General features: G+C 42.1%; 1 protein-coding gene across 3 annotated transcripts in view; it reads left to right on the top strand.

Annotated features, from left to right (window-relative positions):
* The window catches only part of fhit (fragile histidine triad diadenosine triphosphatase), a 297,946-nt gene that overhangs the window by 221,317 nt on the left and 57,366 nt on the right, over nt 1–19,263 (top strand). For 2 of the 3 annotated variants that reach the window (XM_060070302.1, XM_060070300.1), the window contains one exon: nt 8,226–11,394. In XM_060070302.1, the coding sequence (XP_059926285.1) occupies nt 8,226–8,327 (102 nt within the window). In that variant the 3' untranslated portion in view covers nt 8,328–11,394. Of the gene's footprint in view, nt 1–8,225; nt 11,395–19,263 lie in introns of those variants that run through there. The other variant, XR_009528788.1, reaches the window with a different exon arrangement.

Raw genomic sequence — 19,263 nt, 5'->3', positions numbered from 1 at the left:
ATGAAATAAGTTAGGTTAAGACGTATTCTCTGCATGGAAGGTGACGACGGAGGGGCTCCGCCAGTGTGGAAGGGAGGAACAACCTTGGTGGTGGAATGGATGTCACAGGCTGAGCTTTGTCGGTTCATAAGATGCTTGAGATATGGAGGAGCATGCCCATGAATGCATTGGTGTGTGTGAGTAGGACCAGTTTATAGGCCACACCTAAAGGAGAGAGCCAGTGGAGCCACAATAAAGTTGGTGCCATGCGGTCATGTTTTCTTAATCTCCCCACGATTATGGCCACACTGCTCTGGATAGCCAGGCTTCTAGGACCCAGAATCATGCATTTCTACAGGCCAATGAAGTTGATATAAGCAGAGACAGGCATCTCTACACATCTCTGAGACGAATTTAGATGGTGGAATTATAGGGTGCCTTTGGGAGTCTTAATGTTCTCAGGCAGGCTCTGAAGTGTGATACCATATCAGCAGACCATTTGCAATCCTGACCAGGGCTATTTCAAGGCTATGGTATGAAACAAGACATGTAAGGACCATTACTTTCGTTTTGATTTAAACATATCCCTCCCAATTGTTTCTGTAAGTTGTCGTATTAGTAATGTGATCTGAAAACAAATGTCACGCTAAACCATAAAGGTCATTAGCTTCTACTTGTTTCCCTTGGATCCCATAGCCGTGCAGACCTATCAGTTGCAATTGCTGTAGCCAACGCCCCTGTTCCCGGAGCTCAGAAGGTCAACGTTTGAAACATTTAAAACAGCTTGAGAAGGATCCCCCCCCTCCAGGGATAGCATTAAGCTCAATGTGTGCCGGTTTGTTGCTACATGATATAGCAACAAAATAACCATGAGTTCTGTGTCGATAAAAATGGTTTGTGTAGCTGGTATGTAGCTGGTATGTAGCTGGCATATTGCTGGTATGTAGCTGGTATGTAGGCATGTAGCTGGTATGTAGATGGTATGTAGGCATGTAGCTGGTTTGGAGCTGGTATGTAGACATGTAGCTAATATGTAGCCGGTTTGGAGCTGGTATGTAGGTCTGGTTTGGAAACTGTTCTTTTTTTTGAAGAGTGATTTAGTTGAGTTTGTGAGATTGTCTCACATCTTTCCCCTCTGGAATGCAGAGTGACAGGGTCCTTCCTAACAATGTGTTAAGATCAGATAGTATTTCCAGGACATTTTGAATACCGGCTGAAAATATGCCTGGATTTAATACAAATGCAAAACACAAGGTGTTTTTTTATTCTCAAATTTATTCCTTCCAGTCCAACGTGCGGATCACGTGTTATCAAGTGTTTTACAATACAAACCCAAAGACACTTTATCGGGTTCCTGGTAATTAGATTCATGGAAGGATGTCTGCCTCAGGCGTGATTGCCAAAGGTAATTGTTATGGAAGATTAAAAGATTTTGTCCTCACCGCTACCAATGGATTCAGAGTGAGATGGAGTATCCTAAAGGAAGCATACAGTAAACACACACACACACACACACACACACACACACACACACACACACACACACACACACACACACACACACACTATACCTGAATTTCAATCCCTACACAAACAGTTAAAAAAACATTTGAAATGCATAGGAAGGACTCAAAGTCACCCAAAGTCATAGCATACAGGCTTTAATCATCCGCATACCCAGTTCTCACTTTCTACTCTCCACTAATGATAGAGGGACGGCGTTTCTGCTGCAGGGTTAATAGGATGCATGGGCCTCCCAATCTGGTGTCTCACCCTCTCACCTCTTTGAGGTGTAGGTCCGATAGCTGCCTAGGTACAAGAACCTTTAGTGGGAATACTCTGCTCCTGTAGACACCCTAAAGGTTCTTTGTCCACAACAAAAACAACAAGCAATGACCAGGTGAAATAGTTCATAGTCATAAACATGTACGTTTTAATCAGTTCAGAAGTGACACAGTGTCTCATAAATCTCTATCTTGGTCCCTGACGTAGTTCATCCGTTCGGTGTGGTGTCCAGTACATCAGGGAATATAAGCACGTACTGCTGGCCCAATGGGAGCCTCACTGGGACCAGCAATACAAACATACCGGGATATATTGGGATCTGGGATACGAACATACAAAGTTGACCCTTTTCTGAATTTTCGAAAGCTTTTCAAATTGGATGATTGAATTGAAGTTGTTTCAAAATGAGGCCACTTCAGGTGAAACTACCGTGGAACAGGACATTGCTATTACGTTGGCTGATTGAAAACAGCCTCATAATTTCAAAGAATTAAATCTGATAAAAGATATAAATTTATCAAGGACAAAACAGAGATGGTGACGTGGCATTGCAAGTAATGTAAGGATATAAATAAATGAGATCTGTAAGTGAGCAATTTTGTACTTCTAGCTCAAACATTAGTGTTATAGCAAATAAACACTGAAAAGACCACAGAAGATTACGAGAGCAAGAGCTTTATCTTCTAGTTCCGGTGAGGTAAACGGTATGAACAAAGGCATGTTCTGTGACTGGCTTGGGACAGAAACACACAAACTGCTTTCTCAATGGAGAGGACGGAAACCCCATGGAAATCGGCCCCTTTTGGTTCTTCTGTACCGGCTCATGGAATAAACTGTTTAGTTTCCTTATTGATGTTTTTTTAAAGTCCTCACACACAGTGTAGTGGTTGCTAGGTTGGTAATCAATTAATGTGGTGGAGCACTCCTTATCAACAGTCAACAGTTATTTCACGTTCTGCTGGGTGATCATGCGCACACCTATGTTAAAAAAATTAAAGTAAATATCAATCAAATCTTTAATGAAAAAAATGTGTTAGCCTCTGTTAGGGTCCCCTCCTCCCTCAGGTCCTCTCATGCATCCTACTCCAAATGGTATCGTCCTCCTCACACATGATGGAACATTACAGAAATGTGTGGAGCTGGCCAGACATGTGTGTGCGGCTTGCTTTAATCCCAAGGTAGTTGCTGACGTTGTCTATAGAGAAGCAAATCAGCCATTAATTTGGGGTCAACTCATTCTGAACTTGGGCAGTTGGGTCTTGGTTTTCCCAACTCAAGTAAGGGCATACGAACAGCCCTGGCTAGGTAGTTTTCTAGTTTTCCATTCTGTGTTCACATGCCCACTGCACACACTCAAGGATTAGGAGACTCTGAGCAAATATAGGGGCTGTGTTTATGGCAGTATTATGGTTCAAAATGTGCACAGCAATATGTCAATAATCCTTTTGTGACAATAAGTCACAAAAGGAAGTGTAGCAGGGGGAGTTTGTAGTCTGTGTTTGCAGACCACTGCCCTACTCGTGGACAGAGAGACTGAGAGGGGAGCAGGTAGAATCCTGAGGGGGAAATGCCCTGGTCACTCCACCTTTGACTTCTTGAGTAAATTTGAAACGTATGGCGATAGAGCTTCAACTCCTGTACAGAGATCTGGCACAATATACATTTGGTCTGGATAAAACGATCCAGAAGGATCTGTTGTGAAGAAAAAGCCAAAGCATGCAGAGATAGGCCTGAGCCCCACAGGGAACCTATGATGATGATGAGTAGCTTCACAATCATAACCCATGGGGGATTTGGTGTTCTTATTGATAACAAAAACAAACAATGTCAACAAAGTTTAACAATGATTAACTTGTTGAAGTTATTGAAGTGCATACTACAGTTAGTTTGCACTAAGTCATTTGATTGGTCTCCACAGAGAAGCACGCTAGTGAGCCGGGCGTCCAGTCCCTGTTCAGCTCGGCATCGTTGGTGCGGGCTGAGTCAAATTAACGAATCAATAAACAAACAAATCATTATCTGTTGTCCCTTATGCACCACCTCCAGTGAGATGGACCTTCATTATGTTGGACTAACTTCCCAAATATATTATATCCCCTTAGTCATTGCATATCACAGCATTTATTTTGGATTGATGTGGATTAATAAAAAGTAAAGGATAATTTTGAGATACTTAAGATTGAGGAAATGCAGTTGACATCCAAGTTATGTGTACCTCATAAAATCTTAATAGTAGTCATCATAATTCGGATATTGCTTTTCCTGCATTGTATGCCTAAACCAGGATGAGTTATGCAACATAAAGGCCAATGCGTGAATGTTTCTTACCATTTACAATCAGTTATTAATGTGAGACCTGTGCCCCATGTGCTTCAACTTCCGGTTCACAAACAGTAGCTTGTAGCTTGACATTTACCGAACAAATACAGTCAGTATTTCCTCAGCGATGTGTGACCAGTTAAACGCTGACCCTTTGTGCAGTTGGGAGTGAAGCTCTCTAGGACAACATGAACTTCACAGTGGCTGGCTGCATATCTTCGGTTTCTATGCTATCACTCGCGTTGCACCATGACACGTCAGACCTCTTGGAGGCAATTAACATGATGCCACCTTCACTCATTCACTCAGACATCCTGCACTCTGTTTATTCTGTGTGTGTGACACGAGCGAGTCACGCTGTCCCCTTTCCTGTTGCAGGAGCTGTGACTCCTGTCACGAGTGTCACATTCACTTATTCCACAACAAGGAGGCAGAGGCATCAGGGTTGTCGGTTCCAGATCCACCGGGCAGGTTTATGTAGGAGCTGAAGCCCAAGGGATTAGTTATCGTTTGTGCTTCTGTTGAGTCAAATTAGATGACATAACGGAGTGTAAACAGCGTTTTAGCAGAATGTGATTACATTAAGGCAAAGCATGTTGAGTGTGTATTAGTATTACCGCCGTCAAGGGGTTTGTTTAGGTCTCTTCTGATTGGTCGTGGAACTGTTGAAGGTGGAACAAGATGTTCTGTATGGTAAGAGGAAAATTATGTAGAATTTCTTTCCAAAGCCTCATCTCTTCAAAGAGATCCACGGTTGTTACCTTTGTGTGTAACAGATCTCAAAATGTAGATACAAATGATTATAATCACTATCATTATGGTTTGTTATTTCAATATATTATTAAAGGAGAAATACAACCTGAATCACCTCAACATTGTTATAAAACATAATTTGTTGTTTGTACAACAGGTCCTTTTTTACGGTTTTGTGTAATATTTCGCTTTGCACTTTTGCACTCTTCTAGACAGGATATATCCATAGCCGCTCCTGCGTCACACAAACCCATTACTTCAGCAGCTACAAAGGGGTTTAAGAGGAGAGTTGGACTTCAAATCGCTTTAGCATCAACCATAAGGTTCATTCCAAAATGACAACCACTCAGGGATCTGTCTCAGCAGCGCTGCATATAAACCCCTCTCCCCTGTTCCATTGGTAGGTAAGTCATTTAGGGAGATGATTCACACCGTTCTGCCGGCCAGCAGCCTTGTAAATCCAGAGAGCAGTGAGCTTCGTGGGCTTGGGCCATGATCTCCGCAGAACGGCTCGGTCCATAGTAAACTGCCCGGTAGCCTTGGTCGTCCCGGAACATGTGGTCTATTGTGGAAGGGGGGTCCAGATAGGACAGTCAGACCGGACCATGTGGTCTGTTGTGGCAGGGGGGGTCCGGATGGGATAGTCAGACTGTAAAAGTCGGCAGCCGCTTGTTGGATATCCCTTTTTTAGCATAAAGCATAAAGGTGTCAGCAGGGGCGGATCTTGCCATTTTGGGGCCCTAGGCAAAATATAGACATGGGGCCCTCATTTTTGAAACACGTACACAAAACAAATAACCATCCCAATACTCTTAGAATCGCAATAAACCCATAGGGCACTGCCACTCAACTCTCCACAGTAAAATCAGTTTCAGATTTCTCCAGCCTTTGCCAAAATTACATGTTTATTACTCAAACGAGAGAGAGAGAGAGAGAGAGAGAGAGAGAGAGAGAGAGAGAGAGAGAGAGAGAGAGAGAGAGAGATTAGAATTTCCATTCTCTGCCAGAGATACAAAATGATCTTGCACTTAACAGAACTAAAATACAAAATGGATATGAGTCTATGAAAACCACCATTTACATTTAAACAGGACCAATGAAAAGATTTTGTGTGTGGACAGGAATAACAGTGGCTGTGTGTGTGAGTGAGAGACAGGCAAAGCAGTGGTTCAGTGTGAGTGAGTGAGTGAGTGAGTGAGTGAGTGAGTGAGTGAGTGAGTGAGTGAGTGAGTGAGTGAGTGAGTGAGTGAGTGAGTGAGTGAGTGACAGGAGAGAGAGAGAGACAGAGAGAGAGAGAGAGAGAGACAGAGAGAGAGAGAGACAGAGAGAGACAGAGACAGAGACAGAGAGAGAGAGAGAGAGAGAGAGAGGGGGGGGGGGGGGGTGTTTAGGTGTGCAAGTGGTTAAGTTCTCCATCTTCAAATGGCCATTTTCCCTGTTGCCTTCACCATTTCATGTGAGTAAAACAGTGTGTGTGTGTGTGTGTGTGTGTGTGTGTGTGTGTGTGTGTGTGTGTGTGTGTGTGTGTGTGTGAGTGACTGAGTGAGTGGCAAAGCTCTGTGTGTGTGTGTGTGTGTGTGTGTGTGTGTGTGTGTGTGTGTGTGTGTGTGTGTGTGTGTGTGTGTGTGTGTGTGTGTGTGTGTGAGACAGAAAGCATTTGTAAACACAAAGTCCTACTGTTGTCGTCTTCTCAAAAGTCTTCATATCAGAGAAAAGTGGTGAGCACTGAGCAGCAGTATAGAACCCCAACAGCAGAGCCTGTCGCAAGTTCAGCAGCGGCTGCTGTGGCAGCAGCAGGTGTAAAAAATGAAGTCAATTTCGGCAGTGTATCTGCAATTCTTTTCTTCTCAGCTTTTTGTTTTCGTTTAGCACAACCACTATCATAATTCCGCCGCTTCATTTTCACCGAGTCGCATCCCTCTGCTTTGGTTTGAAGTACGTTATTTCGCGCTGCGCGCGTTACTACGTAATCATATTCTGGACTAGTCCAATGCACAATGGAGGGGGGCATGTGTGCTGTAAAATTATTATTTAGGCATTAGTTCGGCGTTATGTTTTGATATTTTTGTCTACTAGAAATGTGTTTGTTTTTTTTACTTTACATAAGTAATGGCTGGGGGGGTCAGATTTGGGGGCCCCTAATAAAGACAGATTTGGTTGGGGCCCTAGGCACTTGCCTAGGTTTGCCTAATGGAAGATCCGCTTCTGGGTGTCAGCCTCAGCGATGGCTGCATACCGAAATGTTCACCAGGATTGAAACCACGAAAAACAGCCGTGAGTTATTGTATATGTGTAGCTGTCAAAATTAAGAATGAAGACTGATATACCTCTCATAATCACATTTACATTTAGGGGATTTTGCTGATGCTTTAATAAAAAGTGACTTTCAGCCATTAATTCACACACCAAGTGAGGTCAACCACGCAGGGCGACAGCCAGCTCGTCGGGAGCAGTCACAAACCAGGAAATACCTGGTTTAAAGTCAGTTGTGCTAATTAATGATGTACGCAATACTTTAACAAACATTGTTTCTTACCAGCATTGTATGCATTATCGTTATCGACTTGTGTTCCTAATATGCATGTATCCCCCCGTTAATATACATTGCCATGGACTATATTATGGGTTATGTGTTTAGTTTGCGTGTGTTTAAACAGATGGAGGCACACACGCGCGCCCGCATTCATTCATTCTTTTGAACACTCACTCGGGGTAAAACAATGTTTTCTCACAATCAAATACTCATCAATCCTAAAAGTTAGGGGCTTGTACACGATGTCTGTGTCAAGAAAATATTTGTTTGCTGTACGGTGTTTGCAGATGCAATGATATAAAAGTACAACTTATTACCGCTGTATCAGCTGTTCTTTCCCAAATAATTTACCAAGAATGTGTGGCTAGGTAGATGGGAGAAGCTAAGTGTGTGCGTGAGGTGCACAAGCAACATCATGCATGTGCCCTTAAAATAGAATCTGAACAACGCGCCACTGACTTTAAACCAGGTATTTCCTGGTTTGTGGCGGATTTGTTTTCTGAAACTGCAAAATAGCACCAGGGAACGTTTGCACCAGTACACGCCTCCTCCTTTCGCCGAACCGCCCCTTGGGACGCAAGATCATTCCCTAATTCACCAACGCGTGGCATAGGAGGGAAAAGAACGCTCTGTGCCAGTTGCAAACTAGCAACGACACATGCGTCAGTGTAGAAAGTAAATTGCGCTGGATGCAAGATAGGGCCCTTTAAGTCCATCTTTAAGAGCAAATAGTAAGACCGCTGGAGCACACAGGATGTATTGGACTAAAAGGTTCTGGATAAGTACATCTCTTAATGTTGGTATCGCTATGAGACGGCCCACGCCTGATGGTTGGTGGTGGTATGTGTTCCTTCAGTTGCAGAAGCACGATCGGGAGGAAGAGGACATGCCTTCAAAGTGGAGGACAGAAGAGGAGATGGCTGCAGAGGCTTCGGATCTGAGCAACCAGCTCCACTAACGTAGACCCAAACACATTTCACACCAAGAATTGAGATAGGCAATGAGCCCATCTCTGCGTTGTCCATTCTTTTGACATATGCATTTGTTTCTGTTTGGATATATAAGTTCAGCTTGATGAGTCTGTTCCTCAGCCATTGGAAGATGTGCTTCTGTCTTCTGCTTAAGTATAAACTGCTTTGATCTAGTGAATTCATTCAGCTCCAATTTGAATTTCTGATGTATTGTTGACCTTACGTCAAAACAAAAACAAGAAATAAAACGGTAAAGAATATCAAGTCTGGTTTATTATATATATCTATATATATATATACCGTCATCATGAATATCCATGTTTTATCCAATTATTGTCTCAAATCTATTCAAATATCCATGCTTTATTTTTAATAATATATTATAATAATTGATTTAAAAATATTGAAATAAATACTGGTCTGTTCACATTTATATGTTAAACTTAAGTCAATTGAATAAGAAATCCATAATTATAGCCGCAAATCTCTGGGATTGTGGAGCAACCTTGATGTGAGGCAGCGTTAGATGTCCAACCGCTTCAGATGCCCGCTAGGTTTGGGAGCGCGTGAGAAGGACACAGAGCGGAAGAACAAGGGGACATGTGTTGGATAAATAGGAGCAGCTGCTCTAGAGTCTGCAAAATTAGGAAGAGAATCCGTTGTGATGAGCACTGCCTGACAGACTGTAACGCTTTAATCATCCACTATAGAGACGTTTGAGATGTTTATGCCAAATGATGGCAAAGATATATAATTATTTATTTTTTACATTTTGTACCAAGGGGGGCAATAATATTTAAATAATTATTTGTTGTTGCTTCAAATGCTCTGTTAACATGTTACGAGGGTGGATGTATGGCAATCACACTTGATTGATTCCTTGAGTCTAATGGTAATAGCTCACTTCAGATTTCTATCCAACCTACAGTTTTTCTCTGCTCGGTTATTTATTGCACTGCGCTGATTGTTCAACCTCACTGCTGAGTCACTTCTGATAGATCTTCAAACGCATGCATGTCCAATGTCATAGAGGATAGTGGCAAATCAGACTTCCATTTATTATATATATCCGCTCCACTTCTAAGATGCCATGTTTTCTGTCTTTTTTTGTGCAGAACGTAGCACAAGTCTAACACTGGAGAAGAACGTGTGATCGCTAAAGGAGTTCTGTGCTAATCTTGCTGTAAGAGGCACCCCTGCATCTTAAAACAAGATTACTAAGCATGAGAGGTTCCTAAAGGGCAATCATTCATCTCTTGGCATGAAATCTATCAGATGTGGGGCTTGAGCAATAATGGATAACAGCACTGAGATGTTAAAACCATAGCTTCGTTTCAAAGAGCAAGGCCCTATTCAAATGAGAGATTGCTTTAGCATGCATGCTAAAGTGTGCACAAACGAGTCATCGCAAGTAATTGATGGTAATGTGAACAAATTAGTGTGTCTAGATTTCACAGTAGGATATCATTACAATATATTAGAATTAATGGGTATTGTAGTATAAAGCTGAGGTAAATAGCATGTTCTCTGGACTGGAATTGTAATTAAAACAGAGGTCTAGATTGTATTAAATGGTCACCCCTGTAGCATTCATAAGATAATGAAGATGGTTTAATTGTCATGCAATAGCTTTTTCTTCCGACTATGGACTGTTAAGACTTCTGCCAAGTTGCAATGCATAATTTGTTGGTACTCCTTCCGTACTCCGTCAGTACTCCATGTTATCTCCGTCGGTGCTCCGTCAATACTCTGTCAGTACTCCGTCCACCGTCCTCTGTCGACTATTGTCGGTATTCTGTACTCAGTCGGTACTCGTTCGGTTCTCTAAACTGCATTGCGCCGTGATGGTTCACATGTATCCTAACCTCATATTCCGTCTAACGGTTCTACGGTCTCTTCCTCAACGTGGGTTTGGTGGTGATTGAATGTGAACCCTGATCCTGAGTAACCAGACCAGTCGGTCCAAATGAGCCTGGCCCTACGAACTCGATCTGACAGCACAGTCTTCTTAGTCCTGATCAGCCCTAATGAGAATTATGTTAAATAATATATTATTTTACATAAATTATATATTAGAATACAACAGCAATAATTCAAAAGTTGAGACAGGAACAATTTTGCATCTTTATGTCTGTCGTTAAATATGTTTTTAGCATGCTACTCAATGTGCTCCGGTCAGAATGTATAGTGATTGGATGAAAAGAATACTTTAGCTTATGTCTGGTGACTAAAGTAAGTCAAATGCGTGTTCTGTTTAAATGTTCTTACATCCCAAATGACTCCCACAGGAAAAAAGCCCAGTTACCGTGTATTTTAATCGCTGATAATAATCAAAATAATTCAAGCCGTACCTTGGTAGCCATTTCCTAATGAACAGCCAAGCACCTCAGAAACTCTTATAGCAAGAAATGTATAGCATTTTCAAAAAAGTATTTGATTTAAATTAAAGAAAGTAAGAACTGATTACAGAAGATAGCAAGTAGGGGAAACCTTTGAATTCCCAAGTATATCTTCAAAGCTGCCTGAAATTAATTAAAACTGCATTCACTTAGTCTACGTTCCGAGCGGTCTAAAGGGGGCCTTACACCACTTATCTACCCACTAATGCCAGAGCGATGATGCAAGTAGTTCCGGCATGTGAGGAAGTCCTGGGAGCGCAGAGGAAAGATGCTTTCACACTGTGGAGACCAAAGAAGACTCAGATATGGGCCACTTCTGACAAGCTAACTAGACAATGCTGTTCAGATGACACATACAACTCCTACACTGCCCTCCTGTGAAGGCTGTAAGTGCTGCATTGTCTTAACACACAGCACTGGTGGAATGACTCCAGCTCTCAAATGCACTTAAGAAACATTCCGCCTTCTGAAACATCTATTTAACTGTTTTTGTTTAACAAAATTCTGCTCTTTGTACAGAATTTTTTAGTAGTTTAGTTTATTTATCTACTTTATTTTAAGTATATTTTGTGAGAAGGCAAACTAAGAATTTCCTTGCCCAGTGAAAAATATGTTTCCATTGTGTATATGACAATAAAAGATCTTGTATCTTGTATCTCTTGGATCTGATTTATTTTCTTCTTTCCGTGTTTCAAGAGGTAAATTAGAAGAAAGCCATGTAGCGATCGGCTGCAGCGTCACAATATAGGAAAGTGCAGCATAAGCTGACTGCCCTTACTGTTACAGTAAGTCATCTTTGTTCTTACCATGGAGACCTGGAGACTCTCCTGGTTACATTTAAATTGGTGGAGATAATGGTTAAGTTTCACGAAAAGGCTAGAACTGGCTGTTCCAACGAAATACATGATATGCAGCTTACTACTAATTGTTTTCTACTTAAACAGCACAGACAATCAAAAAACCCAGTCGAAACTAGATGGAAAAAGTGTGTAGCTCAAAACCTGACACAGCTTTTACTTCTCCGCCTCCTACAGAGCTTGTTATGTACGATCATTCAAAAAAACAATGTTATTGGGGATCCATTGGAGCATCTAAAACCCAAAGCCATCATACTGGAGGCTTCCAGGTTCTCTGTTCATCCACATAGGCCACATGTAGGGCCAATGTGAAGCGAACAGCCCTGCTTATCACATAGCTGCTGTCATTAATAGAATGTATCTCATATCCTAATGTGTGAAGGAAGCATTCCCCCCCCAGATAGCATTGCATAATAGCCTGCGATTACGTGCCATTAGGAGGAGCTGCATCCTAAATTGAGTCCCAGGCTTCTCTGCCCCAGAGGTGATCTAGGGGCCGCTCCCTGCTTTGATTTTTTTTTCCAGCGTAAACTAAATTGACATTTTAAGCATTCGTTATTTTGCAGACAAATTTGAGTCTATGAACTCTTTCTCTGAACTCTTTCTTCCTTTATTAAAGCTAGTGAGCGTCTAATCTGACACATTAAATCCTCCATCCTCCAAGAAGTGCTGAGCTAACCTAAACTCTGGCTTGCATAGTGTTAGCCACAGTTTCTCACCTCTTGGCTCGGTGCTCTACTGTAATTTAAACACCACGAAGAGCCTTGCTCAGCATCGCTCAGAACCACCTCAAAAGTAGCTTTTCTGAATCCTTGCTTGTTTATATTCAGAACCTATTTTTCAGCTTTTGTTTTTGCCAGGTGTACTTTATTTTCAGCGGTTGATTGTCTAAACATGTTACATATAAAGCAGCTTCATTATCAGGACCTCTTTATGTTTTATGTTGTTGTTTCGGTGTAAAAATGTTAGAATGTGTTTTGTTAGAAAGTGTTTCATATTGTTAGAAAGTGTTTTAGGTTGTTTCTTTGGTGTACACATGTTATGGTGTTTTGGTGTAAACATGTTAGAATGTTTTTTGTTAGAAAGTGTTTTATGTTGTTGTTTTGGTGTAATCATGTTACATGTGAATGCAGCTTCATTATCACGACATCTCAGTGTTGTTTTTTTGGTGTAAAAATACTACTTATGAATGCAGTTTCGTTATCAGGACGTGTTTTATGGTGATGCTAAGCTGTTAGTGTTGCCCTTGTAAAGTGAGGAACCTGTCTGGTTAGATCCTGCTTTGTGTGGGTCCAAGCTGGTGCTAAAATAACACCCTGGTTTCTACCCAAAATAAGGTGAAAGATTTACTACTCGTAGGAATATGAGCTGTGTCTTTGCACTGCTATCATCTCCATGTGTGCTGGCTACCAGACACCAGACTTTGTGTGCTTTGTATTTCAGGCTTGTCGAGGGTCAGAGTAAAAGCATACACATTTACAGGCAAATCACACAGGAATCCTCCTTGTGAATGTGTACCCAATGAGAGGTAATAACAGCCTACACTATGGCCAAGGCATGGGGGGTATGAATTGAACCGGTATGATATCATTGGATCATTTATCACGCGAGTGCCTCTGAGACTCAGGGTTCAGTGCAGAAGGTTGCATATTCCAAGTTGTTCACTGGCTCCTGCCATATGTCCTCCCCAGAAGAAGGGCTGTGCGAACAGGTCATGATTGGACTTGGAAGGACAGAATAGGAAGATATTGAGAAAATGAAGGTCCAAAGAGTCCAAAGTATCTCTCTCTCATTCATTCACCTATTAATAGAGCATGTGCGGTTATAACAGATGGGCCTGAAATCTGGCGGTACTGCCGACATCTGGAGCGATGAGCCCACACAGAGAGGCTTGCATTGCTTTCATCACCAGTTCCCCTGCAGGAGAGCATGTGCACTGAACACAGAGTGGAGGGTTTGAACACAAGTTTAGACACAAAACAAAACACAAGTCCCAAATTCAACCGGGCACTGCATGAATAGCATTGCCTTGGCATCCAGTTTAACAAGAAGTAGAAATCAAGTATGCCTCCATATGTTTATGTATGTGTGTGGTACATGCTGACGAGGCCGGCATCTAACAATACATCTTTTTCTATTGCTCATATTACCAATGCATAGACTTGAGACCATGTGGACATTTGTACAAGAGGAGCTCGCACAACAGATAATGCACACATAAGTTTGTAACATAATTAAAGGTGTTGCACATGTGCTAGGTTTTGATGATCTTGTTTGTTGGGTTGTTGAGCCTTATGTAATAAAAGGCCTGCTCATGCCGTCATCCATGTTAACAGAATCCCAGTGACTGACCGCTTGATCGGACAGGGGATTAGTTAAGAGCTTCTTTGAAAAAGAATAACAGAATCGTAGATTGCATTCAAATATGAATCTTGGTGCTGACCAGACTTTACCTTTGATACTCCGTCCCAAGGCTTTCTGCCTGGAAATCTGTAATCGCACTGGTTCTGATCTTCAGGGGGGAAATATTTACTGAACAAATTTGCAAAGATGATTATCTTTTTCTTTTTATCCTCAAAGCTGCCCTACTTGCCCCAACTGATTACCCAGAACTACTCTCCTGATTTCATTCAGATTAAACGTTCCCTTCCCCCACCCAACATATCGGGTTGTTTATATCCTGTTGTCGCATTAGTTCAAAAGTACTCATTCAAAAGTAAAGTTCAACAGATAAATCAAGCAGTCCCAAGTAAGTCCCTGTGAACATATATCAAATGTTATCTTACCTCTGTGTTTCATAGGCTGGCATGTATTCATATTGTATGATGGACACATACAAATAAATTAGGCTTGCCCTAAAAAAATTCTCATTTCACAGGCCCACCATATGTGAAGGCATCACCAGAATGATGTTCAACCATCCAATCACGCATTTCAGACATAATTTGTCTGACTGAGCAAAAGCAATTCCATTGACAACATGAATACATAATTCAAATGTGTGGCCGTGATTTTGATTCCTACGGCCTGGATACACACAAATGGGCTTGACGTTGTATTGTGTATCACTCTTTTTGGTCCTGCTGTTGAACATTATACAAGTCGACTGCTCCCTAGGCTTAAATTATCATGAAGCTGTTTATTTTTTTGTTATATAAATATAACTTTTAAATTAACTATCTTGATTTGACAAATTCATTGCAATGTCTTCAATGAACATTCAATCATTCATAAATGAATAATTAATTCCTTATCTATTCAAAGAAAATACACAAATTACCGGTCGGCCTCTTCCTCAATTACAGTATTCCATCGTGCTCTTAGCCTGGCCTGCTTCTCTCTGTGTGAAAGACTTATGCATAAACATTGGCTTGTCCCGTTCCCCTGGCAGAAGCACAAACCTATTTCACACGATATACAAACCATTCAGAGGTCAAGGATTTAAGGCAGTGCAGCGCCAGACCCAGGACTTTTTTCACACATGTCAATCACAATAGCACACTTCCCCTGTGAGCCTGAATACTTTGCCAACTGCATCTTAAAACATCAAAACACGGATGGGAAGAAGTAGCCTCACACTCTCTCAGTTTGCTCTAGTCGTCTACATATCCGCCTGATCATGAATCATTCAACACCAAAACAACCCATACCTTAGCCTAAGCACACAATGGATAAAGTTCTAATGAAAGGCCTCTAACAGATGACATCTATCTGCTTTGATGGGGTTGCAGTCGTGTATAAATGAGCTCCAAGGCCCTAGATAACACTGGCAGACGCTCATCACTCAGTACATGTTTCCCCTCATGTGCCAAGGACAACCTGATCAACCAGCCAAATGACCCATAGATATGGTCTAATCTCCCTGTTACGTGTGTGTGTTTTACCCCTGCTGTTTGGTGTGCTGTTCCAGGTACCACCCTCCTCATCGGACTGATCAGACACACCTGCAGCCCCTCAGCAATCACGTGGATTGCTATAAGGCTGCAGGGATGAGAGCAGACGTGGCCAGTGGGCCAGATAGGCGAACAGAGTGGGGTCGCTGTCGGAGCTACGTGGGCTCTTCGTCGTGGCATTGCTCCCTCAGTGGAGGGATAGTGTTGTTGGTTGCTCCCTCAGTGGAGGGTTAGTGTTTGTTGCTCCCTCAGTGGAGGGTTAGTGTTTGTTGCTCCCTCAGTGGAGGGTTAGTGTTGTTTGTTGCTCCCTCAGTGGAGGGTTGGTGTTGTTTGTTGCTCCCTCAGTGGAGGGATATTTTTAGTGGTTCTTTCTGTGTTAATATAGGACTCAGTTATGCAATAAATGGGATATTGGTTGAAATCCTGCTACACTCTTCTGTTCCTTAAACACCCGGTTTTATATTAATTGTTGCCCCCCCCTTCCCCCTGGACCCCAACGGGGTGGGTCGTAACAATTGGGGGCTCGTCCGGGATCGTTTAAAGAAATTAGTAGAGATGTTTGTAGTTGTTTTGACTAGTTTGTTTTCAAAGTGAGAAGTCACTTCCGGTGGTTCACGGTGGGTATTGGCGTCCGGGTGTGCACGCTCCCGCCTTCACAGGTTACTAACGACTCCCTCAGTTAGACAGAAGTGTCCAGCTGGGTCGCACAGCGGCTCCTCCTTCGGACACTTGTTTTTTGTTTTTCCTTTATTATTTTCGGAGTAAATCCTGGGCGGGGATAGAGTTCCCCGACGGAGGTAGGCGTTTCAGGACTCCGGTCCCTGAAGTTTTGCCTTTCAAGTCGCCTCGAGCCCGGCACGCTCCAGAAGATAGACAGGTTAGTTCTCGTTAGGTAGGGTCTGGGGGATGTTTGTTTATTGTAAGGTTGGGTTTGTTTGTGTGTGCGTACCTGCGTGTGTGTACCTGCGTTTTTTTTGTGTGTGTGCGTCTGCGTGCCTGTCTGTCTATGTGTGTGTGCACCTGCATTACATCCGTTCTTCAGACCAAATGTTGAATAAAATGTAAAGTTTGAAGGCACGAGTCCTCCACTCACCGTGAGACTGCTCTTAGGTCTAGTGACACGCGTGTTCCACGTGCTGGTACATCTTTCTCTAGTCCTAAGACAGATAGGCAATGTTTTTTCTGTCAGAGGACTGACCGTTTAGTTGCCGACTGCAATGCGTGGAAACGTAGGCAGCAGACGGCAATTTCAAATTCTGATGGTCCTGATTCTATGTAGTGTTTTAGCGGGGATCGTGCTTAATGTAGCAAACTTAGTTTGCACTTATGGGAGGGGGTGTTACGTGTGTGTTTTACCCCTGCTGTTTGGTGTGCTGTTCCAGGTACCACCCTCCCCATCGGACTGATCAGACACACCTGCAGCCCCTCAGCAATCACGTGGATTGCTATAAGGCTGCAGGGATGAGAGCAGACGTGGCCAGTGGGCCAGATAGGCGAACAGAGTGGGGTCGCTGTCGGTCGCGAGTCGGAGCTACGTGGGCTCTTCGTCGTGGCATTGCTCCCTCAGTGGAGGGATAGTGTTGTTGGTTGCTCCCTCAGTGGAGGGATAGTGTTGTTGGTTGCTCCCTCAGTGGAGGGATAGTGTTGTTGGTTGCTCCCTCAGTGGAGGGATATTGTTAGTGGTTCTTTCTGTGTTAATGTAGGACTCAGTTATGCAATAAATGGGATATTGGTTGAAATCCTGCTACACTCTTCTGTTCTTTAAACGCCCGGTATTATATTCATTGTTGCTCCCCCCCTTCCCCCTGGACATCAACGGGGTGGGTCGTAACACTCCCTCAGAATTAGTAGATGTTTAGAGGAAGATTTACTTCCACCCTTTGAAAACATAGAGACTGAATAACGCATGAGCTTTGAAAACATAACGCTAGACATCTAATTTAGCAAGTATTTTGGATCGTTTGGATTGATAAGGTTCGATTTTGAAATTGAAACTTTTTTATAAGCAAACATGTCAAATAGCGTTTTTTAAAAATGAATAAATAGTAAAAGGCTAATATAGAATGAGATAAGATTGAACCTACCTTCATATGATGTGATGTTCTTATCAACCTCATTTTCCAATTCTGAATTGATGGTTGTCTTGAGGAATATCAGACGAGGCTGCAGCATGACAAGCTTGGAGAATCATTTTTGTGCCGGTAACGTTTTGGTTTGATTGTTTAAGTCTCGGATTACATTGTACAGGCGATGTGACCTTTATGAACGCAGCCTTCCGGGACATTCTTTTGCCCAAAGGGAGCTCATTAAATTCTCACGGTGATAACTGGAGGCCAACATTTGTAAATGCCCTCCGAGTTGTCTCCTGTTTAACACAAACAGGGTCTCGCTGTTTACTGAGGAGCCAGCAGGGGGCCCAGAGTCCTCCGCTCTATCTAACGGAGGGTCCGGAGGTAGGGGGGCTGAGGCTCACGTACCACAACAAGGATTGCATGAAACACTCCCATCGTGTTCAGGGAGCTTTTTCATTCCAAGCAGTTTTACCTCTATCCAAGAATCTCAATGAATGATGTAACAAGATGATTTTGTTATCTCATGGAATCGTATTTTCTTCCTCTACATTAGGATGGTAATTTGGGGCAACCAATTCGCTCATCATTTCCCTGAATACCAATCTTTCTTATCTAAAATAATAAATTACATAAGTGTACATATTTTAAGCCCAATATAAAGTTTAAAATATTGTAAATATTCTCTTTGGATTTGATGATTATTATATTTATCACAATTATCCTTATTAATATGAGTAGTGTTATTAGTATCATATTTCTTTGTTTCTGGCTTATGGTCAATGGCTTTGTTTTGATTTGTCTGTTTTAATGTGTAGGCCTAGTGACTGGGTAACACTACAATAAGTTTCCAATAATTACAATTATTTAATCCAGTAATAAACATCAACTAACAGTTATAGCAATCATTATCTAATGGTATTCATGCGGACAAAGGTATTCATTTATTTACCAACTGTACCAACCTCTCTGTTTACAATAGCCTAACTGTATTATCGACAGTCCTGAACCCTCCCACTCATGGCCCACACAGCGAGCTACGCTGGTTAGCCTCAGTGGTCGCCCAGTCTTCAATGTTACATATTGCGCCATTAGGTAAACTGTATTAAGAAACTGTTATAATGTATATATCATTATTATTATTAGTCTTACACAGGTTCATAACTGCAGAAATCACATTTACAAGCTTAACCAGTTCCCTCATACCAAATATCAAGTATAAAAACACCAATTAATAAACATGAAATAATAATGAAATCAAAATGTAATAAAAAAGGTTATCTGACAAATATAAATGAACAAATAATTAAGTCTATAACTAATGCATAAATTAATGCATAAAAAATAAACAGATAAACAGCACCTTTTTCCCAACAAACAGCTAAAAAGACAGCGTTTAGGACAGCCAGTATGCTGCCAAACATCTAGTGGTGTCACGGTTAGCGGGTGGCAGGCAGGCAGGTAGGACCCAATAGCAGACAGTTCAATAAAGGATAATTTATTAACGCAAATGGCAAGGAACCCGAACAGAGGCGACGCGGGTAACACAGGGAAAACCGGGAACACAGGTAACACACAGGACACAACTCACCACGAACTACAATGATCTGACAAGGAACAAAGGAAAGACAAGGGCTTAAATACCAAACACACACAGGGCACGCAACGAGGACTACGCAACGAGTAACAGCTGAAACACATTAGG

The sequence above is a fragment of the Gadus macrocephalus genome, chromosome 13 (genome assembly GCF_031168955.1).
Source record: "Gadus macrocephalus chromosome 13, ASM3116895v1".
Classification (NCBI taxonomy): Eukaryota; Metazoa; Chordata; class Actinopteri; order Gadiformes; family Gadidae; genus Gadus; species Gadus macrocephalus.
The sequence above is the reverse complement of the archived record's forward strand: the minus strand, read 5'-3'. Positions and strand labels throughout refer to the sequence as shown.